Source organism: Jaculus jaculus, chromosome 10, assembly GCF_020740685.1.
Source record: "Jaculus jaculus isolate mJacJac1 chromosome 10, mJacJac1.mat.Y.cur, whole genome shotgun sequence".
Taxonomy (NCBI): Eukaryota; Metazoa; Chordata; class Mammalia; order Rodentia; family Dipodidae; genus Jaculus; species Jaculus jaculus.
This window is the reverse complement of record NC_059111.1, coordinates 19,373,701-19,400,910: the sequence shown is the minus strand read 5'-3', so window position 1 is coordinate 19,400,910 and position 27,210 is coordinate 19,373,701. Positions and strand designations below refer to the sequence as shown.

The 27,210-nt window shown below is 42.5% G+C and overlaps 1 protein-coding gene across 6 annotated transcripts in view; it reads left to right on the top strand.

The window, feature by feature from the left end:
* Parp6 (poly(ADP-ribose) polymerase family member 6) overlaps positions 1-27,210 on the top strand; it is a 38,654-nt gene that overhangs the window by 5,287 nt on the left and 6,157 nt on the right. For 2 of the 6 annotated variants that reach the window (XM_045160739.1, XM_045160738.1), the window contains exons 5-20: positions 111-205; positions 644-704; positions 944-1,034; positions 2,265-2,331; positions 4,602-4,751; positions 5,711-5,921; positions 6,442-6,495; positions 10,060-10,155; positions 11,957-12,049; positions 12,768-12,893; positions 16,518-16,583; positions 17,510-17,577; positions 20,779-20,827; positions 21,299-21,411; positions 22,624-22,696; positions 23,379-23,448. In XM_045160739.1, coding sequence (XP_045016674.1) covers positions 111-205; positions 644-704; positions 944-1,034; positions 2,265-2,331; positions 4,602-4,751; positions 5,711-5,921; positions 6,442-6,495; positions 10,060-10,155; positions 11,957-12,049; positions 12,768-12,893; positions 16,518-16,583; positions 17,510-17,577; positions 20,779-20,827; positions 21,299-21,411; positions 22,624-22,696; positions 23,379-23,448 — 1,483 coding nt within the window. The remainder of the gene's footprint in view (positions 1-110; positions 206-643; positions 705-943; positions 1,035-2,264; positions 2,332-4,601; positions 4,752-5,710; positions 5,922-6,441; positions 6,496-10,059; positions 10,156-11,956; positions 12,050-12,767; positions 12,894-16,517; positions 16,584-17,509; positions 17,578-20,778; positions 20,828-21,298; positions 21,412-22,623; positions 22,697-23,378; positions 23,449-27,210) is intronic. The other 4 variants (XM_045160742.1, XM_045160741.1, XM_045160740.1 and 1 more) reach the window with 4 other exon arrangements.

Below are 27,210 nucleotides of genomic sequence, written 5' to 3'. Positions count from 1 at the left end.
CCCAGGTCCTGGAGTCCCTTTGTGTTCTTGTTATTTTCATCTCTCTCTCTGTCTCTCCCCCTTTGCTTATCTCTACCTCTGCTTCCACTAAAAGTTTTGCCCCCTCTCAGGGAAGCTGTGCAGCTGACCTGTATAGACACCCTCAGCTTGATGCAGATATTGAAGCCGTGAAGGAGATCTACAGTGAGAACTCTGTGTCCATCAGGTGGGACTCCACAGCAGGGGTGGCAGGGGCCAAGCTACTTCCTTCTGAATTGCTAAAAAGTCAGAGCTTTTTTTTTTTTTTTTTTTTTTTTTTTTTTTTTTTGATGGTATAATAGAAAAATTTATAAGTTTAATGGTAGAGGCTACTAAGAATATTTAAACATGGCTTAGGCAAATAAAGTTACTTTTCTGTAAGGTTTTTTTATTAGGGCTTTTCCTAAACCCCTGTAGGCCAATAATTTAACCATTGAGACTAGAAGGAGTTAGCTCTGGGAAAGGACTGTGATCATATAAGTGGCTTGAAACTGTGTAGCTGAGACCTGAAGTACGAAACTACCTTCCACCCTTTCCCTTCCCCTGGCACTCAGGCTCACTTTGTCCTTCTCCTTGTTTCTGTTCCCTTAATAAGTCTAGCTTGTGTTTGCCTATATCCCTGTAGAGAATATGGAACTATCGATGACGTGGACATTGACCTCCATATCAACATCAGCTTCCTCGATGTAAGTGGTGCTAGTACCTGCCAGCATCATGTCTAGCTGACGCTGTGGGTGTTGTCATTAGGCCGGGAGTCTTGTTCCTGAGTGCTGTATTTGGAGCACATAGTCTTCATCTCTGTCTTTCCTAGACCATCAGCAGGCAGTGGTGTGTACTGTCATGTGCACATGTGTGTCATGTGGGGGAAACTTCTAGCCTGTTCTTTTCTGTTGTGAACTGCTCACGATTTCCATCATTCTTTTAGGAGGAAGTATCTACAGCTTGGAAGGTCCTCCGAACAGAACCAATTGTGCTGAGGCTGCGGTTTTCTCTCTCCCAGTACCTTGATGGACCAGGTAAAGGCAGCGACTTTGGGCAAGTGGGTCCTCTCTGAGTGCGGTCTGATTCAAAACCCTTAATGACAGGGAAAATGAGGGCTAAGACCTTTGTGCTCAGCTAGACATGGTGGCACATCCCTGAAATCCCAGCACTTAGGAGGTGGAAGCAGGAGAGTCAGGACTTCAAGGTCATCCTTGGTTACATGAATGGTTAGCTTGGCTAGATGAGACCCTGTCACTGAAAATCAAAACAGGAGAGAAAAGCTTTCTGGGAGTCTGAAAAGAAGCCTTTTGCAGAGCATGGTGGCATCTGTCTGTAAGACCAGAACTTGAGAGTTTGAGGCAGGAGGATAGTGAATTCAAGACCACCCTGGGCTATATCATGACCCTGTCTTTAAAAACAAGACAAAAAAAACCCAAACAAAACAAAAAACCATTGAGTTCAATCTACAAGTCATTGGTATGAGCTTTTTTGGTTTCTGACTTTCTTTTCTTTATCCTCTTTTCTTTCTTTTTTTCCTTTTCTTTCCTTTTCTTTTCTGAAGTAAGGTCTCATTCTAGCCCAGGCTGACATGGAATTCACTGTATAGTTTCAGGCTGGCTTTGAACTCACAGCGATCCTCCTACCTCAGATTCCCAAGTACTAGGATTAAAGGTGTGTGCCACCACACCAGCTTTTTCAATTTCTTGTTAATGGCATCCCCAGCTACCTGACAGCCATTCCCCAAAGGTCTTCGTGGAGTTATTTTCTCTGGTTTGGGAATACCATTTATCTTTCTCCACTCTCTCAGTTTCATATTGAAGATATTCAAATTGATTATATAGCTTCTAGAATCTAATCTCTGCCCCTTGTTTTCTGTGTCCACTATTTTTTTTTTTTTTGTATTTATTTCAGAGAGAGAAAAAGAAGCAGAGAGAGAGAGAGAGAGAGGAGAGAGAGAGAGGGAGGGGGAGGGAGCCAGCAAGGGTGCGCCAGTCCTTTAGCCACTGTCAACAGACTCCAGACACATGTGCCACCTTGTGCTCCTGGCTTACGTGGGTCCTAGGGAATCAAACCTAGGTTCTTAGGCTTTGCAGGCAGACACCTTAACCACTAAGCCATCTCTCCAGCCCCTCTACCATTATTTATAGTACCCAGTAGCTACCATGTTTAGAACCTAAGCAAGCTGTTCTAGTACTATACTTTGGCTTTGGATTCCAAGAGATTAAAGATACATACATAATATGGACTTCCTCTTCTTTTGGCAGAACCGTCAATTGAGGTTTTCCAGCCATCAAATAAGGAAGGGTTTGGTCTGGGTCTTCAGTTGAAAAAGTAAGAACTTTATTTATTTTTTATTATTTTTTTAATGTGAACATGTGAGAGGAAAAAAGATGGATGGTGTTTTAGTCAGCCTTGTATTACTGTGAAAAGCTGTGAGGAATATTCAACTTAAAAAGAAGAAAGGCTTATTTTAGCTCACAGGTTAGAAGTATGGCTTTGGGTCAGCACAGAACATCATAATGGGAGTGGGTGGTGGAAGAGGCCTTCTCGACTTGTGCTGTGTTAGGAGGTGCTGTGGCACTGTAGCCCTAGAGTGGTCCCAGTGACTTAACGTCCTTCTGCGAAAGCCCTTCTTCTTCCTCTTCCTCCTCTTCTTCTTCCTTCTCCTCCTCCTCCTCCTCCTTTTTTTCTTCTTCCTTCTTCCTTCTTCTTTCTTCCTCCTTCTTCCTTCTTCCTTCTCCTCCTCCTCCTTTTTTTCTTCTTCCTTCTTCTTCCTCCTTCTTTCTTCCTTTTTCTTCTTCTTCTTTTTTTTTTTTTTTCTGGTTTTTTGAGGTAAGGTCTCATGCTAGTCCAGGCTGACCTGGAATTCAGTATGTAGTCTCAGGGCTGCCTTGAATTCATAGCAATCCTCCCATCTCTGCCTCCCGAGTGCCAGGATTAAAGGTGTGCGCTGCCATGCCCGGCAACAAGCCCTACTTCTTAAATGTTCCACCACCTCCTAATAGTGTCACCAGCTGGAGACCAAACCTTCAGCACATTGGCCTTTGGAGATTCAAAATACGAGCTGTAGCAACTCATACTGGCAGACATCCAAAACTGTCTATGTATGTTTAAAAATATTTTATTTCTTTTATTGAGAGAGAGAATGAAAGAGGCAGATAGAGAGAATGGGTTTGCCAGGACCCTAGCCATGGCAAATGAACTGCTTTTTAACACCCAGACACTATTCAGGAAACCAAGCAGAGGAAAAAGAGACACTGAAGCTTAGGCCAGAGAAGTTCAAGAAGAGTAGAAAGAGAATGATGTCACAGAAGACCATGGAGGAAAGAGTGTTCAAGGAGGGCCACAGGAGGCTAAGAGGACAGTAGGAGTTCCTGTTGGATTCAGCATTAAGATGAGAAGAGTTTTAGTAAAATGGTAAAGGCATGAAAAGTTGAGAAGTGAGTGGTTAGCAACAAGTAGAAATGAAGATGAACCGAGAGGTTAGGGCTGAGGATGATTCAAATGCAGAAAGCTGGGATGTTTGTAGACTCTGGGAAAGGGGGATGATTGTTAGAACAGGGTCCTTAAAGAGACAAGAACGGCCACTACTAGAGAAACCAGTTTTGAGGAGGGTTCTCTTGTCTTCAGAGAGTTGAGGGATGGCAGGTAAAGGTGCAGTGGAAATGGATTTTGTTGCAGGATTGCAAAATTAAGGGAGCTGATGCTTGGTGGGTTTTTCTAATAAGATGGAAAAGAGATTATTCTTGGCAGGTGAGATAAGAGTTTGAAGAAGCTCATGAATAATAGTTGCTGATGAGTCCACCTTGTAGCCCATAGGCCACATGCATCCCAGAATAGCTGTAAATGTGGTCCAACATATTTGTAGATAACATGTCTCACTGTCAAGAGTTTGGACACCTCTAGGAGTAAAGCAACAGAGAGTTATCAAGGACAAGTCAAATGACTGACAGGTCTGAGAGCTGGAGACCATAAGTTTAGGGATGTAATTTTCTACCTAACAAGTTTGTACTATCATGTTCATCATCCTTTTCTTACTTTTGCAAGGTATAGGGTAGTATTTGCTTCTTCTGCTAGCAGAAAGGTCATTCTTGGCAGTAAAGCTCAAGGTTCCCAGCCTTCGAGATCTCCAGAGATTTTCTAGCTCACTAAGATAGGCAGTGGATGTAGATATTGACCCCTCTGATGAAGGTGATTTAGGGGCTGGAAGAATGGCTTAGTGGTTAAGGCTTTGGCCTGCAAAGCCAAAGGACCCAGTTCAATTCCCCAGGACCCACGGTAGCCAGATGCACAAGGGGTGCATGTGTCTGGAGTCTGTTTGCAATGGCTAGAGACCCTGGAGCTCCCATTTTCTCCTTCTCTCTCTCTCTCCTCCTTCCTTCCTCTTCCTCTGTCAAATAAATAAATATAAATTTAAAAAAGAAGGTGGTTTAGGACTGTGGATTTTCATGTGCCAAGGTCATATTAAGGGACTCTTCAGATGTACATTCCCCCACTACAACTAGCTTTGCAGACTTTAGGTCTGAGTTTTAGATAAGTTGCTTCTTTTAGTCTACCTTCTCTGCCTAATTTTGCTCCTAAGCCTGTTCTTGATTTCTCAGGATCCTGGGCATGTTCACATCCCAACAATGGAAGCATCTGAGCAACGACTTCTTGAAGACCCAGCAGGAGAAGAGGCATGGTTGGTTCAAGGCGAGTGGTACCATCAAGAAGTTCAGAGCTGGCCTCAGCATCTTTTCACCTATCCCCAAGTAAGAGCTTTTCTAGTTCTCTAGTTTACCTTAGCCTTGTGCTAAACTAATCTTTCTATTCACTCCCTGAATCCTCACATACATGGTCCTGATTTCCTTTGTGTCCTTACCCTTCCTTCTACTCCTGATTCAATGTTCATAACTCATCCATTCTATAAAACACTATATCTAAGCTCATGATCTGTAAGTATTTGGAGATATGCATGCTGACCTTTCCATCTTCCCTTTAGCTCTCATTCCTGTCAGGAAGAGGCAAAGTTAAAGAATAGGCACCAACCCTTTTCCCTTATGAAAGAGTATATTGATTACTCCATTCTTTAACTGTAGGTCTACCTTTGACACCTTGGTGCCCTCTGATCTTCCCAAAGGCAGACACACACCTAGCTTTGTATTGCTCCAGGAATCACTGTTAATAGCTGACACCGAGCAAAATTTTGGATGCCACTACTTGCCTAGCATAGTGATGGCACTTAATCCCACTCTCTTACAACAAAGAATAAGTGAAACAGACATTCTCTCAAGGAACCATTCCATAGGCTCTGCCTGTCCTCCCCTTAATATCGTAGTCTGGAGAACATACAGATAAAGTCAAAAAAGTCAATTCAATTGTGGGAATTACTCTTGGGTTTCTTACATTATGATACAATAGATTGGCTGGGCATGGTGGTGCACGCCTTTTATCCCAGCACTCAGGAGGCAGATTGCTGTGAGTTCAAGACCACCCTGAGACTACATAGTGAATTCCAGGTCAGTCTGGGCTAGAGTGAGATCCTACCTTGAAAACCAAAACAAAACAAAAAATTTAAAAAAAAAAGATACAATAGATTGTACATTAAGATACCACCAGATTTGAGTGTGTCTTTGGCTTAGACTTTTGACCTACAGTTTTCTTACTTCAAATCCACTTTTAGAGCTCACAGTGAGTCCAAGTTCATCAATTTCCTTTGCTTTTTTCCCAGGTCCCCCAGTTTTCCTATCATACAAGATTCCATGCTGAAAGGCAAACTGGGTGTACCAGAGCTTCGAGTTGGGCGCCTTATGAATCGTTCAATTTCTTGCACCATGAAGAACCCTAAAGTAGAGGTGTTTGGCTACCCTCCCAGCCCCCAGGCAGGTCTCCTGTGCCCCCAGCACGTGGGCCTCCCTCCCCCAGCACGGACCTCTCCCTTGGTACATGGGCTGGGGAGGGTTTGACTTGGGCGTCAGGAGGGTGGGAGTGGAGATGTAGGGTAATAGCTTTTCAAATGAGGTGGGAGTATATTGTCCAGGCATTTAAAGTCAAATCTGGGCATGTTGCATGAGTGGGTAGAATGGAACCCAGGTTTTAATTATTGTAAGCTTCTATCTAAGTTACCTGACAAGCTTGTCTGGTAGTAGACATCAAGCAGAGGGTCTGGAGATGGGCATCCCCAGGGAAGTCATGTATGATGTTATCAAGTTACGGTCAGTACTTAGTAGTTAGCTATATGCTAGCCTATTCTGTCTACTTTGAAGGAGGTTAAGGAGAGGTGAACACTTTCCTGAACCTTTGGCAGAAACGTCTAAAGATCTCTCCAGTTTGGGATTACTTAGGCTGATCTGAACTAGGATTTAGCTATTTTAGAAGAATTATGGGTGGTGAGTGTGGGTGAGGTCTGTTTATGCCCCACTTCATAGAAGACTCCTGGAAAATGTCTTGTACTCTTACCAGGTCAGTGGTCATTGCAAGAACATCCCCACTCTGGAGTATGGATTCCTTGTCCAGGTAATCAAGTTTAGAACTTTATTCCAATGTTCCTCCCTGTTGTCTGAGCCACCTGACCTCCTGAGGTCACCCAGCTCTTTAGTTAAGTATTTCCTACGTTGCTTTGCTCCCAGGAAGAAAGCAAGCATAGTTTTGAACCTCAAGAAGGTCACACAGCATGATTGGGAACACTAGCTACATAGAACCTAGGCTAGGTTACATAGGACATAGCCTAGGTTTCATTTCCTAGTACCTATGTGAAGTCAGATGCACAGAGTGGCACATGCATCTGGAGTTTGTTTGCAGTGCCTTGAGTCCCTACCATGCCCATTCTCTCTCTCAGGAAATAAATGAGTAAATGTCCTAGGCTACATAGGACCAAATGTAAATGGCTGTACTGTAAGTTTCAAGAATGTGGGTGTCAAGATGAGGTTGTGATTCACACTCATTTCCTTGTGATCACATCCTTGTTCTAATTATCTTCAGTATTCTTCACAGATCTTTCTCTACTTAACCACTATTGGTCATTTGCTTTGTTATTGCTTTAATTGGGCTGAAGAGATGGCTTAGCAGTTAAGGTGCTTGCCTGGATCCAGGTTTGATTCCCCAGGACCCACATAAGCCAGATGCACAAGGTGGCACATGTATCTGGAGTTCATTCGCAGTGGCTAGAAGCCCTGGAGTGCCCATTCTCTCTCTCTCTACCTCTTTCTCTGAAATAAATACTTTTCTTTTTTTGTTTAGTTTTGTTTTTGCTTTTCGAAGTAGGGTCTCGCTCTAGCTCAGGCTGACGTGGAATTCACTATGTAGGCTCAGGGTGTCCTCAGACTCACAGCGATCTTCCTACCTCTGCCTCCCGAGTGCTGGAATAAAGGCATGTGCCACCATGCCTGGCTCAAATAAACAAATTTTTAAAATTTAAAAATATATTAAAAACAATCACCTTAATTGTTTTTAAGAAACATTTTATTATTCTTATTAAGAGAGAAAAGGAGGCAGATAGTGAGTATGCTCCACACCACGGCCATCTCCTGCCACTGCAAATGCCAGATGCATGTACTACTTTTTTTTTTGCATCTGGATGGGGGATCAAACCCAGGTCATCAGGCTTTGCAGACAAGTGCTTTTAACCACTTAGCCATCTCTCCAGCCCTTAAAATTTATTTATTTATTTCCTAAGAGAGAGAATGGGCATGGTAGGGACTCAAGGTACTGCAAACAAACTCCAGATGCATGTGCCACTCTGTGCATCTGACTTCACATAGGTACTAGGAAATGAAACCTAAGTTGTTAGGCTTTGTAAGCAAGCACCTTGACCACTGAGCCATCTCTCCAGTCCTGCTTGAGTCTTGTAAATAGCCTTCACTTTCCATCTCTGTTACCTTTATTTGTTCTTTCACTGCACTGTCCTTTCTCCTCGTAACTGCCTGTTGCAGTGCAGGGAGGTGCTGCCTTTTCCATAAGATCTTCATTGCTCCAACTCTATTATGAGAAGGGCTCTCTCCCTTGCCACCACTTCCAGTCCTTTTTGTCTTAGGTAGCACCTTTGTGTCACTGTACCGTACCCTGTCTTGGATTATAACTAATTTGCATACATGCCAGATCTCCCCTATTGAAGTTGAGCATCTGAAGACAAAGGTTTTTTTTTTTTAATTGTTTTTTGTTTTTTTACTTTTATTTATTTGAGAGTGACAGACAGACAAAGAGGCAGCTAGATAGAGAATGGGCACACCAGGGCCTCCAACCACTGCAAATGAACTCCAAATGCATGTGCCACCTTGTGCATCTGGCTTAATGTGGGTAATTGAATCTTGAACTGGAGTCCTTTGGCTTCACAGGCAAGCGCCTAACTGCTAAGCCATCTCTCCAGCCCAAAGGTGTTCTTTTATACTATTGTATTCAAGGTCTTTCACAGAGCTGGGGCCATAGTAGGCCATCAGTAAATCTATATTAAATGAATGAATAAAGCCTGTCCTATATCTCAGTACTAGCCCATAAGCATGTGAAATTGGAACAGTCTGATTTAGATTTATATATAAAAACTGTGTAAAAGTAGTGCTTAAAAAAAGATAGCCGGCCGTGGTGGCGCACTCCTTTAATCCCGGCACTCGGGAGGCAGAGGAAGGAGGATCGCCGAGAGTTCAAGGCCACCCTGAGACTACATAGTGAATTCCAGGTCAGCCTGAGCCAGAGTGAGACCCTACCTTGAAAAAAAAAAAAAGAACAGTATTGCTGCCTGAGCTCTGGATTTGTGCCATCTTCCTAGCACAGATTGTGTCTGTGGTTTTGGCCAGTAGACTGGCTAATTCTTCTAAGTAGTTGAAATGGCTTTTAGTTCCTATTTCCCCTCCCCAGTGCCTCTCCACCCCCCTGCCAGCATCTAATCTTGGGCTAAATACTCACTTATCCTGAAGGGACAGTCTAACATTACTATAGCCACACTAATAGTTTGATTAGAACCTGTTACGTTTATAAAATACTTTCATAGACATATTTCTTATAACACTCCATGAGGTAAATAAATGAAGAAACCACAGCTTAGGTTAACTGACTTGCCCAATTATATTTCGTACTGAATAGTAGATGTGAGATGCTAACCTAGGACTTAAATTCGAAGGTCATGCTGAATGCTGGCCTTATTTACGCAATACTGTGTGTAGCAGACAGCTTCAGGTTCGCTGAGATAAACTTCCAGACCAGGCACAGTTATGGAGAAAGGGATATTTATTGAAGCCTACAGATCCAGGGGAAGTTCCATAATGGCAAAAGGAGCTGGCCTGCCTTCACAGGCCCAGGCAGAGAGAGAGAGAAGCACAAGCCTAAAAGCCTAAAAGCCACAGCACATTTCAGGAACTCCAGCTAGGCACACTTTGCATATCTTTAGATTAAAATCTGAAACCCACCACCACACCTTAAGATCCGCCCAGTGACACTGCCTCCAGCCAGGTGGCTGCTTAATCATCTTTTTTTTTTTTTTTTTTAAGAGAGAGAGAGAATTGGTAGACCAGGGCCTCGGTCAATGGGTTCAGACTCTGCTTACACCACCTAGTGGGCATATGTGACCTTATGCTTGCCTCATCTTTGTGCATCTGGCTTACCTGGGATCTGGAGAATTGAACATGGGTCCTTAGGCTTTGCCAGCAAGTGCCTTAACCGCTAAGACATCTCTCCAGCCCTCAGCCATATATCTTGCTTTAAGCAAAGGGCTGGAAAGAAGTAGGGTAACTGTCAAAAAGGCTTAAATTATTTCCAGTATCTTTGAAAGAAAAACAAAAACAAAAACAAAACAAAACAAAACTATTTATGTGCCTGTATTTCCAACAGACATAGAATCTGTTCTCTCAGACTGGAGAGATGGCTCAGCAGTTAAAGGAACTTGCTTGCAAAGCCTGATGGCCTGGGTTTGATTTTTCAGTACCTATGTAGAGCCAGATGCACAAAGTGACATATGTGTCTGGAGTTTGTTTGCAGTGGCACTAGGCCCTAATGTGCCCCTTCTCTCTCCTCGCCCCCTCTCTCTCTATATATAAATATCTGTCCTTGTAAATAAACATTTTTTAAAGAATGAATCTGTTTTCACTCTAGATCATGAAGTATGCAGAGCAGAGGATCCCAACATTGAATGAGTACTGTGTGGTGTGTGATGAGCAGCATGTCTTCCAGAATGGGTCCATGCTCAAGGTATTGGCCCCTACTCTTTGACCCTCTTCCTTGGCCAAGGACCTTTCACTTGTTATCTTTCCTCTCTTTCGGGGCCTTTAGTAAAAGAATTCTGTCCACATTTCTTGAGACCCTGAAAATACTTGTTTTCCTCAGAAGACAAATCTCAGTAGTCACATTTGGAGAGAGAAAGATACAAAAATAATTTTGACAACAAAGTTCCCACATGATGTTTATTTTATTTATTTATTTATTTATTTATTTATTTATTTATTTATTTGAGGAAGAGGCAGAGAGAGAGAGAGAGAATAGGTGTGCCAGGGTCTCTAGCCACTGCAAATGAACTCCAGACACATGTGCCACCTTGTGCATCTAGCTTACGTGGGTCCTGGGGAATCGAACCGAGGTCCTTTGGCTTTGCAGGCAAACAGCCACTAAGCCATCTCTCCAGCCCCCACCTAATGTTTAAAAACAGGAGCCATCATGGTATCGCATGCCTTTAATCCCAGCACTTGAGAGGCCCAGGTAGGAGGATTGCTGAGAGTTCAAGGCCACCCTGAGACTACATAGTGAATTCCAGGTCGGCCTGAGCTAGAGCAAAACCCTATCTCGAAAAACCCAAAAGTAAATAAATAAAAACAGAGATTAGGGCTGGAGAGATGGCTTAGCGGTTAAGCGCTTGCCTGTGAAGCCTAAGGACTCCAGTTTGAAGCTCTATTCTCCAGGACCCATGTTAGCCAAATGCACAAGGGGCACATGTGTCTGGAGTTTGTTTGCAGTGGCTGAAGGCCCTGGCATGCCCATTCTATCTATCTACCTCTTTCTATCTCTGTCTATCAAGTAAATAAATAAACAAACAAAAAAATTAAAAATAAAACCAGAGATCAGGTTTTTTTTGTTTGTTTGTTTGTTTTTTTTTTTTGGTTTTTCGAGGTAGGGTCTCACTCTGGTCCAGGCTGACCTGGAATTAACTCTGTAGTCTCAGGGTGGCCTTGAACTCACGGCGATCCTTCTACCTCCCAAGATTTTTGGATTTTTTTTTTTTTGGTTTTTCGAAGTGTTTTTTTTTTTTTTTTTTTTTTTTTTTTTAAGGCAAGGTCTCAACTCTAGTCCATGCTGACTTGGAATTCACTGTGTAGTCTCAGAGTGATCTTGAACTCATGGCATTCCCCCTACCTCTGCCTCCCAAGTGCTGGGATTAAAGAAAGGTGAGAGCCACCACACCTAGCCTGATCAGGCTTTTTGTTTTGTTTTTCGAGGTAGGGTTTCACTCTAGCTCAGGCTGACCTGGAATTCACTGTCTTAGGGTGGCTTCGAACTCACTGCGATCCTCCTACCTCTGTCTCCCAAGTGCTGCGATTAAATGTGTGTGCCACCATGCCCAGCTTGATCAGGATTTTTTTTTTTTTTTTTTTTTGGTTTTTCGAGGTAGTGTTTCACTCTAGCCCAGGCTGACCTGGAATTGACTATGTAGTCTCAGGATAGCCTCCAACTCATGGCGATCCTCCTACCTCTACCTCCCAAGTGCTGCGGCGATCCTCCTACCTCTACCTCCCAAGTGCTGCGGCGATCCTCCTACCTCTACCTCCCAAGTGCTGGGATTAAAGGTGTGTGCCACCATACCCAGCACTTGATCAGATATTTTTTAATGCTTTTTAAAGCATTTTAATTAAAGCTTTCCCTAATTTTGCAGTGCTTTTCCTCCACATAGAGGTTCCAAGATTTCTACTTTATTCTAGAGTTGCCTAAGATAAGGTTTTTCTCTGTATATATTTTCTTAATCCTCAACCCATTCTACCATCTGATTACTGTATCCATTTAGCCAGCTGTCTGTACTCGTGAACTGTGTGTCTTCTCCTTCTACACGCTGGGGGTCATGTCTGGAGCTGCAGAAGAGGTGGCTACTGGAGCAGAGGTACGGAAGAGGGAAAGGAGACTGGGGATTGGCATTAAGAAAGGTAGAGGAGTCTAGCAATTTCAGTCCTTGGAATTTAACCTCCAAAAACGTTTTCATGCATAAGGATGTTCACTAAAGTACAAAGTTTATTAAACACAAAATGGATATGATCCCAACTATAGAGGGTCCATTTAGGTAACTGTATAACCTGTAGTGACTATTGTCTATAGCTATTATCTATGGATATTAAATTACATATGTGTGTGTGTGTGTATATGTGTATGTATGCATATATATATATATACACACACACACACATATACATATATATATATATATATGTATATGTGTGTGTGGTTACATACAAAAGCTAATGCACAGTCTGGCAGAGTAAAGCTGAGACAGGAAATTACTTGAGTCCAAGAGTTACACATACTCAGCATGCATGAGGCCTTGGATTCAATCCTTACCTCCCCTTGCTCCCCAAAGAAGGGAAGAACAAGAAGATAAATAGCTCTGATAGGATAATCAATAGACATGTGAGAAACTCAGATTTTATTTGGGGAAATGGGAATGCTATTTATCTTTTAATTATTTTGCTAGTGCTTACATTTTTATAATTTTGTAAGGCATGAATACATTTGCTTTAAATCAGCAGAGTGAAATTGTGGACACCATGTAACTCCCATGACTGAGCAGTCATTTAGTTCTGCACCCTTTTTTTGCTTTCCCTAAGGTGGTGGATCTGCTGGTGGCCATGTGCAGGGCAGCTTTGGAGTCCCCTAGAAAGAGCATCATCTTTGAGCCTTACCCCTCTGTGGTGGACCCCACTGATCCTAAAACTCTGGCCTTTAACCCTAAGGTATAGTTGCTTGGGAAGATATCCAAGGCTAAGGAACAGAAATGGTAAGGTAGTGAGAGATGGTGGACTGTTGTTTTGCTGTACACTTGGAATAAGGAACAGATTCTTGAGCACTTTTGAGCTCTATGATGTTTCAGTGCCTGTAAATATTTGGATTAGAAGAAAGGGAGAGAGGGCTGGAGAGATGGCTTAGTGGTTAAGTTGCTTGCTTGGGAAGCCTAAGGACCCAGGTTTTATTCTCCAGGTCCCATGTAAGCCAGATGCACATGGTGACACAAGCATCTAGAGTTCATTTACAGTGGCTAGAGGCCCTGGCATGCCCATATTCTTTCTTTATTTCTCCCTGTCCCTCTCTTTCAAATAAATAAGTAATAAATTTAATAAAAGGGGAGAGATATTAATATTAGTTACATCCTTATGGAAGCTCACAGTATCAGCGCTTGGTAGCCTAAGGCAGGAGAATTGTGTGATTTTGAAGTCAGTGTGGACTACACTTTTCAGAACCTGCCTGAAAAAACAACTCTAAAAGAATGTAGTTTTGGGGTGAGCCTGCCAGATCCAAGTTCTATATGTTGTGATTCTTCAGTTCCCCAGTTGAGTAGTGCTAGCAGTCGTTCAGTCTTTTCAGCTTTAATGTCCCTGTGTGTAAGAGGGGAGATACTTACTTTGTGGATTAGTTTAACAGTGAGGGCTAGCATATGCCAACTGGATACCTGTTAAGGGACAGAAAACAGAGAAACTGAGTTTAAGAGGGTGTGGATAGGGCTGGAGAGATGGCATAGTGGTTAAGCACTTGCCTGTGAAGCCTAAGGACCCCGGTTTGAGGCTCGGTTCCCCAGGTCCCACGTTAGCCAGATGCACAAGGGGGCGCACGCGTCTGGAGTTCGTTTGCAGAGGCTGGAGGCCCTGGCGTGCCCATTCTCTCTCTCTCCCTCAATCTGTCTTTCTCTCTGTATCTGTTGCTCTCAAATAAATAAATTTTTAAAAAATTATTAAAAAAAAGAGGTTGTGGATAAAGATATTTATACACAAACACCTCTAATAGAGGGAGAGGTTTATTACAATGAATAGTATCATCTGGTTGTGGAGGCCGAAGAGTCCTAGCATCTGTAGTCAGCAATCTGGACACTGCAGAGAGCCTGTGGATATGAAGTTCCAGGCCTGGTCGAGAGTGCTGAGAACTAGTTTAAGTTCCGGTCTGAGAGCCAAGCCAATCTCAGTATCATAGAAAAGCCAGTTTTAAAATACATATTTTATTTATTTATTAGAGAAAGAGGCAGAGAGCAATAGAGAGAGGCAGATAGAGAGAATGGGCATGTTAGGGTCTCTAGCCACTGCAAACGAATCCCAGAAGCATATATCTCCTTATACAAATGGCCTGCGTGGGTACTGGGAATTGAATCTGGGTTCTTAGGCTTCATAGGCAAGAGCCTTAAACACTAAGCCATCCCACCTGCCCAGAAAAGCCAATTTTGTAATTGAGATGCAAATTCAGGAAAATACTTCCATTTGAGAGCGATACTCTTTCAGTGCAGCAGTTGGAGAAGATAGACTATTTTATTCTGTTTCTGTTTGGGCCCTCAGTTTTCTTTTTTTTGTTTCTCTCTCTTTCTCTCTTTTTTTTTTTTTTTTTTTCTTCTTTTTCCAAAATAGGGTCTCACTCCAGCCCATGCTGACATGGAATTCACTATGTAGTCTCAGAGTGGCCTCAGACTCATGGAGATCCTCTCCCTCTGCCTCCTGAGTGCTGGGATTCTAGGTGTGTGCCACCACGTCCGGCTCTGGGACTTCAGTTTTCTAATGAGATCCTTCAACATGAAACAGGGTGATCTGCTTTATTTGGTCTATTGATATAACTTAATTAGAACCTAGGAATTGTGTTTGAGCAAATGTTTAAGTACCCTATAGCCCAGTCAGGTCTACTTCTAAAATAAACCATCACCAGTGCATAGCACAGTGCCTCACTGACAGTAATACAGGTTTATACATTTTACTTAATTCTTAGAACATTTCAGTGAGGGTGGGCACAGAATTGTTACTTTGAGTTGCAGAGACTAAAATGTAGCTCAGTGGTAGAACACTTGCCTAGTATGAGTGAGACCATGGGTTCAATCCCTAGCACTACCAAAAACACAAACATACAAAAACAAAAACACCAAACAACTCTTGTCAGTGATGCTTGGTGGTACGTGCCTTTAATTCCAGCACTATGGAGACTGAGGTAGTAGGATCATCATGGGTTCAAGGCTAGCCTGGGTTACAGAGTGAGTTCCATGTCAGCCTGTATTAGTGAAACAAACAAACTTTATTTTAAAAGAATTTGTTATTTTATTTTTTATTTATTTATTTTTTAAACAAAATGGTTAATTTTTATTAACATTTTCCATGATTACAAAATATATCCCATGGTAATTCCCTCCCTCCCCACCCCCACCCCCACACTTTCCCATTTGAAATTCCATTCTCCATCATATTACCTCCCCATTACAATCATTGTTATTACATATATACAATATCAGCCTATTAAGTATCCTCCTCCCTTCCTTTCTCTTCCCTTTATGTCTCCTTTTCAACTTACTGGCCTCTGCTACTAAGTATTTTCAATCTCACACAGAAGCCCAATCATCTGTAGCTAGGATCCACAGAATTTGTTATTTTAAGCTGAGTGTGGTGGTGCACACCTTTAATCCCAACACTTAGAAAGCAGAGGTTGGAGGTTTGCGGTGAGTTTGAGGCAACCCTGAGACTACTTAGTGAATTCTAGGTCAGGCTGTGCTTCAGCAAGATCCTGCCTTGAAAAACAAACAAACAAAAAAAAAAAAAAAGAATTTATTTTATTTAAAAAAATTGTTATTTATTTGCAAACAGAGAGAGGTAAAAGGGAGAGAATGGGTGCACCAGGATCTGTAGCCACTACAAACTGCAGATACATGTGCCACTTTGTGCTTCTGGCTTTATGTAGGTACTAGGAAATCAAACCCAGGTTGTCAGGCTTTACAAGCAAGCACCTCTAAGCACTGAGCCATCTCTCCTGCCGCCAAACAAGCTTTTATGTGCAAACAGGGATGGTGAGGTTCTAAGATGTTAAATGTTGCTCTGTCATTAGGTGCTTGCTTGCAAAGCCTATGGACTGAAGTTTGATTCCCCATTACCCATGTAAAGCCAGATGGACAAGTTGACACATGTGTCTGGAGTTTGTTTACAGTGACTAGAGCTTTAGTGCACCCACTCTCTCTCTCTCTCTTAACTGCCTCTTTCTTTATCTCAAATAAATTTTTAAAAAAATTTAAAAAACAGATCAAGCATAGGCCGGGCATGGTGGTACATGTCTTTAATCCCAGCACTCAGGAGGCAGAGGTAGGAGGATTGCCATGAGTTCAAGGCCACCCTGAGACTACATAGTGAATTCCAGGTCAGCCTGGGCTAGAGTGAGATCCTACTTCAAAAAACAAACAAAAAAGATCAAGCATATGATTCTGAAAGTATCTGACATGCTCTTACTATGGCATACTTCTGTTTCCTTAGCCCAGGCTTACTTTGTATATCTGACCTTCCTTTTTATCATATCTTTCTTTCCTCCATTTTTCTTTATCTGATTCTTCTCTTCCTATTGATTCTTGACAGAAAAAGAATTATGAGCGGCTTCAGAAAGCTCTGGATAGTGTGATGTCCATCCGGGAGATGACCCAGGTATTCTACTGTCTGCCTGCTCAGCTCATGTGCCCTGTTCTACTCGTAATTTTTGGGAGTGGGTAAAGATCTAGAGAAGCTATTCAAATGCCTCTGTTTTGTTTTATTCCCTTTGGAACCTTTCCAGTTTCTGTTCTCTGTTTTGTTAACTTTCTTACTCTTATTCTTGTCACTCTTAGTCTCTGTCCCCCTATCCAAGCCTTTATCTTTGCTGCTAATTCCTATACAAGATATTTATACTTAAAGTTTTCCCTTCATTCTTAAGGAATTAAGAGAAGTGAGGGTAAGACCTCTGTCAAAGTTGGGAGGGTGAGGAGGGGGTCTTGGAGGTAAGGAGCTAGACCCAGGGGCCTGCATCTTCTGTCCTTCCAGGGGTGGGGCAGCCACATGGAGCAGTGACCGTCCTTTGACTCAAGGCTACCCCTCACCAGATTTCCCCACCCCTCGTCTGCAGTCTCTGCATGAGTAGACATTCATTTTTACTCACATTTACAGGTGGGCCTCTTCTCAGCAAATCCTATGTGTCACAGTGCAGATCACCTCAGATGGTACACCTAGCGGGGATGAATTGCCTGTCATAAGGGCTCTTATGTCAAGATGTACCATAGGATTCTGTAGCCTAAGCTTTTTGGGACATTGATTTTAATTTCTATTCTTATTTTTATTTTATTTATAACAACTTTTTTGGGCTGTAGGAGTTGTATAAAATGAGGGAGACCCACCTGCATGTTGTTTTGTAAGCATCTTCAGTCATTTTCATACTCATTGGAGTCTTCCCAACCTGACTGGGGCTTTTTGAGGGTGGGAACCCCATTGTCCTCTTTCTTTTCTTTGATGATTATCTTGTCCTGGGCCCCAGTAGTCTATGGAAAGTGGGAGGGTTTCCACCTCTCCAGGGAGCTAATATTATGGCTATTGTCTTCCAGGGCTCATATTTGGAAATCAAGAAGCAGATGGACAAGCTGGATCCCTTGGCCCATCCTCTTCTGCAGTGGTATGGATAGAATGGCTCAGGCTTCATGGAGTGGGTGGAGAGGGACAAAGTATGGAAGATGAATCTTGTATAGGGCATAAGGTACAGGTGTATGGCTGCTTTTTCATGCTGTTGTGTTTACATACCTTACTTACCAAAGCTTACAAATTCTGACATAATTTCTCAAGCTCTCTTGTGTGCCATGTTTCCCAAAGCATATGCTTTGTTATTTTATTTATTTATTTTTAAATGTGTAACTCAGGCTGGCCTCGAACTCCTGATCCTCCTGCCTCTACCTCTTCAGCAATATCCCACCAGTGTGCACCACCACAACCGGTTATTTTGGTTTTTTTGAGGTAGAGTTTTACTGTAGCCCAGGCTGACCTGGAATTCACTATGTAGTCTCAGGGTGGCCTTGAACTCACGGTGATTCTCCTACCTCTGACTCCCGAGTGCTGGGATTAAAGGCATGTTCCACCACACCTTGCTTTGTTATTTTTTTAATTAGTAAATAAAGTTGTATGTATTTGTCATGTGTAACATGATGTTTTAAAATATATGCACATGATGATATGGTCATGAGAGTTAACTAACGTTTATTATTTATAACCTCTTTTTTTTCCTCGAGGTAGGGTCTCACACTAGTCCAGGCTGACCTGGAATTCCCTATGGAGTCTCAGAGTGGCCTTGAACTCAATGATGATCCTCCTACCTCTGCCTCCTGAGTGCTGGGATTAAAGACGTGCGCCACCATGCCTGGCTTCATTTGGTTATTATTATTATTTTTTATTTGAGAGTGACAGAGAGAGAGGGATAGAAAGAGACAGATAGAGAGAGATTGGGCACGCCAGGGCTTCCAGCCATTACAAACGAACTCCAGACACATGCGCCCCCTTGTGTATCTGGCTACGTGGGTCCTGGGGAATCGAGCCTCGAACCAGGGTCCTTAGGCTTCACAGGCAAGTGCTTAACCGCTAAGCCATCTCTCCATCCCCCATTTGGTTATTTTTTATAGTGAGGACACTTAAAATGTTTCTGCAGTTCTCTGTCTCTCTTTGTCTCAATCTACAGCCCAGCTGGCCTGGCTCATCTTCCTGCCTCAGCCTCTTGAGTGGCAGGATTGCCAGTGTAAGCCACCATGCAATTTTATATTTATCTATCTATCTATTTATTTAGAGGCAGAGAGCAAGAAACAAGGTGTTCTAGGGCCTCTCACTGCTACAAATGAACTTCAGATGTCTGTGCCACTTTGGGTGTCTGACTTTACAGAGGTGCCCGGGGAGTCAAACCCAGGCCATCAAGCTTTTCAAGCAAGTCCCTTGAACCACTTATCCACCTCTCCAGCCCCGTGGTTCAGCAATTTTCAGACATAAAATGTTATTAAATGTATTCTGTACCAATTAAGTTTGATTCAGTCTTAGCACAGTTCATTTCAGGTATGTTTTCTGTACCTCCATAGAAATTAATCTCTCCCTAGTATCTCCTTTTCCTGTTGTAGGACCTTTCCTGATGCTGTAGGAAGTCTAGAGCCTGGGCTGGAGAGGTGGCTTAGTAGTTAAAGGTGTTTGCTTGCAAAGCCTGATAGCCTTGGTTTGATTCCCCAGTACCTGTGGTAAATTTAGATATACAAAGTGGCACATGCTTCTGGAGTTTGTTTGCAATGACATGAAGATAAAAATATTTTTAAAGAGCTGGAGAGATACCTCAGTGGTTAAGGCACTTGCTTGCAAAGCCAGAGGACTCATGTTTAATCCCCCAGGACCCATGTAAGCCAGATGCACATGTGACACATGTATCTGGCGTTCCTTTGCAGTTTCTGGAGGCCCTGGGCACCCATCCTTTCTATCTCGGTCTATCTATCTCAAATAAATAAATAAATAAAAATATGTTAAAAGTATTTTTTAAAAAAAGAAAGTCTAGCTGGGTGCCTTTAATCCCAGCACTCGGGAGGTAGAGGTAGGAGGATTGCCATGAATTCGAAGCCACCCTGAGACTACATAGTGAATTCCAGGTCAGCCTGAGCTAAAGTGAAACCCTACCTTGGGGAAAAAAAAAAAAAAAAGTCTAGAGCCAAAGACTATTGTTATTTTCTTCTAGCAAAGATTTTGACTGTTCCCTGTTGCTTTCCCTCCCTGTTTCTGATTTCTTTTCTGACAGTTGTTCCTGACAGGTTTCTCTTTCTATCCGCTTCCCTCTTTCATGTCAGTCTTTGATATCAATGCTAAGAGAGAGGAAAAGTAGATTTTCTCTCTTAGCAGTAGGAATTACTAAGCAGACCATCCATTGTAGCATCACAAGTAGGAGAACATAGGAAACAGTGCTCTCTTGCTGAGCCCTCAGTATTGTATGCCTTTTTTCTCTCTTGTCCTCCATGTTCAGCCTCAGTATACTACAGTCTGGCCTTGACTCCCCTGCAAGTTCATTCTAGTTTGTTCTGTTTCTTTCTCCAACCTAGATAATAACTTTGTTTCTTCACATCCTTGAATGCCTTTAGGACTTTTTTATTTTTGACATCAGGCAGTAATGGCTACTGAGCCTTGGTTCTGACTAAATCCTAGGTCCAAGTGTTCACCATTTCTGCTTCAAACCTCTCCTTTATGTTAGTTTTTCTTATATCTTTCCTTTGATCTATTCCTTTATCTCCCTAAATGTATCAGCATACTTCATTCATTTCATCCATTGTTTACCTCCTCAGTACCTCTCCCTATCTAGCTGGTGTCCTGTCAAGAGCTTCTCTCTCTCTCTCTTTTTTTTTTTTTTTTTGAGGTAGGTTTTCACTCTAGTCCAGGCTAACCTAGAATTCACTATGTAGTCTCAGGGTGGCCTCAAATTCACAGTGATCCTCCTACCTCTGCCTCCTGAATGCTGGGATTAAAGGTGTGCACCACCACACCTGGCTCAATAGAGCTTCTCTTTCAAATTTTTGTTTATTTTTTTTGCTTTTTGAAGTAGGGTTTCACTGTAGTCCAGGCTGACCTTGAATTCACTAAGTAGTCTCAGAGTGGCCTTGAACTCACACGGGGATCCTCCTACCTCTGCTCCCGACTCTTAAATTTTTATACATGTGCCTTATCACTCAGAGGGAATAGCTTGCTGTGATCTGGACAGAATCACAGAAGACTCGGGAGTCTTATTTGTTTTCCTGTGATTGAGAAAAGCTGCTTGTTCAGGGTAGCCTAACCACATTTACTTTGTCCTTTTCCTTTCCCTGTTTCTTCCCAGGATCATCTCTAGTAACAGGTCACACATTGTCAAACTACCTCTCAGCAGGGTAAGTAATCATTCTCCCTCTATACCCTTTCAAATTTCTTCCTTCCTTGCTCTCTTTCTTTCTTTTTAAAAGATATTTATTAGAGAGAGAGATAATGGGCGCACCAGGGCCTCCAGCCACTGCAAACAAACTCTAGAAGCATGTGCCACCTTGTGTATCTGGCTTTACATGTATATTGCATTATTCAACCTGGCTCCTTTGGCTTTGCAGGCAAGAGCCTTAACCACTCAGACATCTCTTTAGCCCCAATTTCAAATTTCTGATCAAAGTCCAGAAAGGATCCCAAGCCAGCTAACCGTAGTGGTCTGGAAGTAGCTGACTTGGCTTTGTCTATCAACACTGTCTTTGGGCCCAGGCCTATTTCCCTTGCTTGGAGTTAGTGCAGATCTGATTTGTTCTCTGTCCCCAACCTTTCCCTCCCTGATCTCGATTTCTGTTCTGTTTTCCTGACCCCACCCCCACCATGGGCAGCAGCTGAAGTTCATGCACACCTCACACCAGTTCCTCCTGCTGAGCAGCCCTCCTGCGAAGGAGGCTCGGTTCCGGACCGCCAAGAAGCTCTACGGAAGCACCTTTGCCTTCCAGTGAGGAGGGTGGAAGCTGGGCAGCAGTGGGTGGGAGTGGGAGGGGAACCTTGAGGCATGAATTTGTGTTGCCTGTATTTGTCAGCCAGCTAGCAAATACTCATTAAATATAATTTTCCCCCGAGGTGGGGGTCTCACTCTGGAACAGGCTGACCTGGAATTAACTATGTAGTCTCAGGGTGTTCTCGAACTCACAGCAATCCTCCTACCTCTGCCTCCCAAATGCTGCCATTAAATGTAATTTTGATAGGGGTTGTAGAGTACAAAAATCTTCGTATGACATGGTCTTTATTTTCAAACTGCTTTGATGTATTGAAAAGAAATAGAATTTACATGTTTACTGAAGGAACAGATTAGAAAGATAGACTTGAAAGTTTTGGAAGTAAGTCTGTAATTTATGTTTTAATGTAGGAGAGGGAAAAAAGAAAGGACTGAGGGTATGTAACTTTTTTTTAAATATAAAAGCATGACTGTCCCTTTCACTCCATGTCATGTGTGGCTATACTATAATAATGAGCCTCATAACTCTTGACCACTCAGGAGTTATAATAAATTTGTGTGCTGGCATGGGATTGAAAAAGGGGAAAATATGGAGGGTTACTTAGAGGAAGTGTTAGTACCTTTTAAAAATAGGATGTAAAATCTGAGGCCATGGATTCAATCCCCAGCACATCTACAGAACAAATAACAATAAAGAAAGGCTGACCTTGCAGGCTATAAGAGAAAGGTTGTGAAATCTGCGCTAGGAGCCATATTTGGATTTAGTCATGTTTATTGAGTTTAAATAATTTATTGAATTAAAAATATCAGGAAAAGCTGGGCATGGTGGCACACGCCTTTAACCCTAGCACTTGGGAGTCAGAGGTAGGGGGATTGCCTTGAGTTCGAGGCTACCCTGAGACTGAATAGTCAATTCCAGGTCAGCCTGAGCTAGAGTGAGACCCTACCTCGAAAAAAAAAAAAAAAATCAGGAAAACAGGCAGATGAAAACACTGAACCAACAGCTAAAGGTTTAGGATGTGATTATTGGAAGGTAGAAGAAAGGATACAATGTGGGGTTTAACCGTCCACATACCTAGCATGCTTGTGACTGCGTCCATTAGGTGTGTCTGTGCCGATCTCCATTCCTGTGTGGATACAGATGGGTGGGAATGGCAATCTCAGAAGTGCTCTTGGGAACCTCATACACATAGGTGCTGTCCTGCCTTACAGTGGGTCCCACATTGAGAACTGGCATTCGATCCTGCGCAACGGGCTGGTCAATGCGTCCTACACCAAACTGCAGGTGAGGATGAGCCCCTTTCTCCTTCCTTCTCGCTCCCTGCACCCCTCAGTTTTGAAGAAGTGTGCTCTAAAGTGTTGGAAAGCTGTTTCTGCCTCAGCTCCTCATGCCTAGCCTGCCTTGGAGCTTCCCTAGAGAGGAAGTTGGAATGGTATATTTGAAGTTGAGCTCTGTCTTTTGGTGGTTTTGGGAATGGGAATATACCTTAGGTGGGGATGTGGAATTGCTGATTGCAGCCACTGTGATGAATGACCCTGTTATAATGACAGGGTATTTCAGTTTTGTGGCTATTCATAGAGTTGTTATGAAGACTTATTTGCCCTGAGAAATTAGAGTGGTTTTTGTTCCTCTTCTGGCTACCTCCTTCTTCTTCAGTCTTCTCTTTGGGAGTCTGAATGTGTTATCAAGGCTTCAGGAGAGGATTATGGATGCTGAGGCAGTAACTCAGCCACTCGGCTGCTTTCCACTCCCCAGGGCATTAATATCTAGTATTTCATCCACGAGCAGTTTAACTGTAATCCACTTTTCAGCCAATCAGCTTTTCAAGAGTAGGCCTGTAGACTTACTTGAATGAGTGAAGGTAGAGAAATGGAGGGACGGAGAACTGGATAAGCCTTGTGGATGCCTAATATATAGCCACGGGTGGGCCCAGGCTCATATGTTCACCCTGGTGTTTCCCTGCAAGCTGCATGGAGCAGCCTATGGCAAAGGCATCTACCTGAGCCCCATCTCCAGTATTTCCTTTGGATACTCAGGTAAGAAATTATCTCTGGCCACCATGACTGTGTTTATACTGCATCCATTTGTGAACATGTGATCTGTGATGTCTCCTCTCACATTGTGGATACTTGATCTATGTCAGCTCTTTCCCCAGTCATGGATACATAATCTATCTCTTTCTATTTTTGCTCATTAGAAATCCAGATTCTTTAAAAAAAAGCCAGGTGTAGTGGCACATACCTTTAATCCCACCACTTGGGAGGCCGAGGTAGTAGGAGAATTGCTGTGAGTTTGTGGCCACCCTGAGACTACAGAGAGAATTCCAGGTCAGCCTAGGCTTGAGTGAGACCCTACTTTGAAAAACAAAACAACAATAAATAAATAAATAAAATGGTGGTTTTATATATTGTAGGGACTTGGTTCTGGGAATGGCCTAAGGAGTATCTGGGTAGTGAAACAAGGCTCTTTGTAAATCACACTATTTTTTATTTTTTATGAAGCTGCGATGACCTTGAACTCCTGTTCTTCCTGCTTCCACCTTGTAAGTTGAGAATATAGGCATGTACCATCATGCCCAGCTAGACCACAGTTTTTCATATTGGCAATTACAGATTATATATGTACATGTAAATTATGTGTGAATAAACATGAAGGTTTGAGTCTTGTATTGGCTTAAGCTTCCAAAGATGTTCCCTCATGCCAACCACCTTTTAAATAAAACTCTTAACCACACACTAGTATAATAGTCAGATTGAATGCAGGGAAGAAAAACTTTATTCCAAAGATAAGAATGAAGAGATGAGTCTAGCTTTATCTAAGGACTCAGAAAAAGGATATGATGTGGAACTCAGTGCATCTTCCTTTTCAGTCTGGTTTTTGTTGTTTTTGGGTTGGGTTGGTTTTTCAAGGTAGGGTCTTGCTCTAGTCCAGGCTGACCTGGAATTCACTTTGATCCTCCTACCTCTGCCTCTTGAGTGCTGGGATTAAAGGCATGTGCCACCACACCCCATGTCAGTCTCCTTTTGCTTTTGTTCAGTGGTGTGCATAGGGATGGCCACTGTGCAGTTGCATATTCACTATGTGAAGATAACTGGACTAGAGTCTTTGTAGATTGTTATTTAGCATTCTTCAGTAAAGGTAGCCTTTATAAAGATAAGAAAACTCATGTCCAGAATTATAAAACTGCCAAGATGTTACACTATGTGTGTAATCTTACCTACTTGGGAGATTGAGGGAGGAGAATCATGAGGTTGAGGCCAGCCGGGGTTAACTTAATGAAACTTTGTTTCAAAATTAAATTTTAAAAAGGGCTAGTGTGCTGGGGAGATGACTCAGTTGTAAAAGGTACTTGTTAGCAAAGCCTGCCAGCCTGGGTTAGATTCCCCAGTTCCCATGTAAAGTCAGATGCACAAAATAATAGGAGTTCATTTGCAGTGGCAAGGGGTCCTGGCATGCCCATAGTATGTCTGTCTGTCTCTCTATTTTTCTCCTTCCCTTCTCCCTTCCCTCTTTGGAAATAAATCAACAAAAATATTATTTTAAAGTTTTTAAAATCCTAGGGGCTGGAGAAATGGCTCAATGGTTAAACACATTTGCTTGCAAAGCCTGGGTTTTATTTCCCAGTACCCACTTAAAGCCAGATGCACAAAGTGGCACATGTACCTGCAGTTTGTTTGCAGTGGAGATAGGCCCTGGAGCACCCATACTCTCTGTCTCTCTCAAATAAATAGATTAATAAATATATTTTTAAAAATTTGTAAAAACTCAGGCTAGAGAGATGGCTAAGTAGTTAAAGTGCTTGCCTGCAAAGCCTAAGGACCCAGGATCATTCTCCAGGTCCCATGTAAGCCAGATGCACAAGGTAGTGTATGCGTCTGGAGTTCGTTTGCAGTGGCTATACGTCCTGCTGTATTCATTCTCTTCCCCCTCTCCCTCCCTCTCTCCCTCTTTCTCTTTCTCTCTGTCTCCTCCTTTCTGTCTTAAATAAAAATAAATAAATGGGGAAAAAAAGTAGTCTGTTGGGCTTTTCTAAAAAAAAGGGGGGGGGGAGGCTAGGTGTGGTGGCACAGGCCTTTCATCTCAGCTCTTGAGAGACAGGTGGATCCCTGTGAGTTCGAGGCCAGCCTGAAACTAATTTCTAGGTCAGCCTGGGCTAGAGCAAGACCCTACTGCAAAAAAAAAAAAACAAAAACAAACAAAAGATTAGGGCTGGAGAGATGGTTTAGCAGTTAAGGTACTTGCCTGTGAAGCCAAAGGACCCAGGTTTGATTCCCCAGATGCACAAGATGGTGCACATGTTTGAAATTTGTTTACAGTGGTTGGAGGCCCTGGTGTACCCATTCTCTGTCCCCCCCCCCCACCTTGCCTCTTTCTCTCTCGCACTCAAATAAAGAATTTAAAAATATTTTAAAAAGTATTTGTCAAAGAAAAACACATATTAAAATTCATATATTAAAATTTTTATAAAGGGCTGGAGGGATGGCTTAGCAGTTAGGGTGTTTGCCTGCAAAGCCAAAGCACTCAGGTTCGATTCCCCACCACCCACATAAGCCAGATACATAAGGGGTGCATGTGTCTGGAGTTCCTTTGCAGTGGCTGGAGGCCCTGGCATGCCTATTCTTTCTGCCTCTTTCTTTCTCTGTCAAATAAATAAATAGGTAAAATATTTTAAAAGTTTAAAATTTTTTTTCCAGAGAATAAAAAATGATTACTAGCCAGGTGTGGTGGTGCATGATTTTAATTCTAGCACTCAGGAGGGAGAAGTAGAGGATTATCTTGAGTTCAAGGCCATGCTGAGACTACATAGTGAATTCCAGGTCAGCCCAGGCTAGAATGAGACTGTACCTCAAAAAAATAAAAAGAAAAGATGAATCAGTGACAGATTTGACAATTGAAATTTTATAATTTTTTTTGTTCATTTTTACTTATTTATTTGAGAGTGTCAGAGGGAGAGGCAGATAGATGGAGAGAAAGATAATGGGTGCGCCAGGGCTTCCAGCCACTGCAAACGTACTCCAGATGCGTGCGCCCCCTTGTGCATCTGGCTAACGTGGGTCCTGGGGAATCGAGCCTCAAACCCGGGTCCTTAGGCTTCACAGGCAAGTGCTTAACCGCTAAGCCATCTCTCCAGCCCACGATTGAAATTTTAAAAATCCTCCATTCATCAGAAGATATTGTAAAGAAAGTGAAGTTAAGCTATATACTTGGAGAAGACAGACACTTGTAACATTATAACTACAAATGATTAGTAATAAGAATGTATTTTAAAATTCTTAGCAACATGTGGTGGCACACACTTGTAATACTCGCTACTTGGGAAGCAAAGGCAAGAGGGTTATAAATTCATAACCTGCCTAGTATATATAGCATGTTCAAGGCTAGCATGAGTAATGTAATATGATTTTATTTCAAAGTAAAAATATACACAAAAGGTCTCAGGATGTAGTACAGTGGTACAGAGAGAATACTAAACCTAGGTTCAGTCCTTTATACCAGAAAAATGAAACAAAACAACACAAAACCCTTGCAGATAAATAAGAAGCTTGTTGAAAAGTGAGAAAGGATCAGGCAAGTGATATGAATGGACATTTCACTGAAGAAATAACCCCAGTGTGAAAAGCTGCTTACCCTCTAGAGGGAAGTAATATTAAGGCAAAGTCACTGACTACTTCACACCTCTGTGGGCCAAAACAGCTGCCTCTGGTTAGTCACAGGTTGGGGTATCAGGATCTCCTCTGTTGTCTACAAGGAGATAAATGCCCAACCATTTTTGAAAATAATGTGATGTTATTTCATAA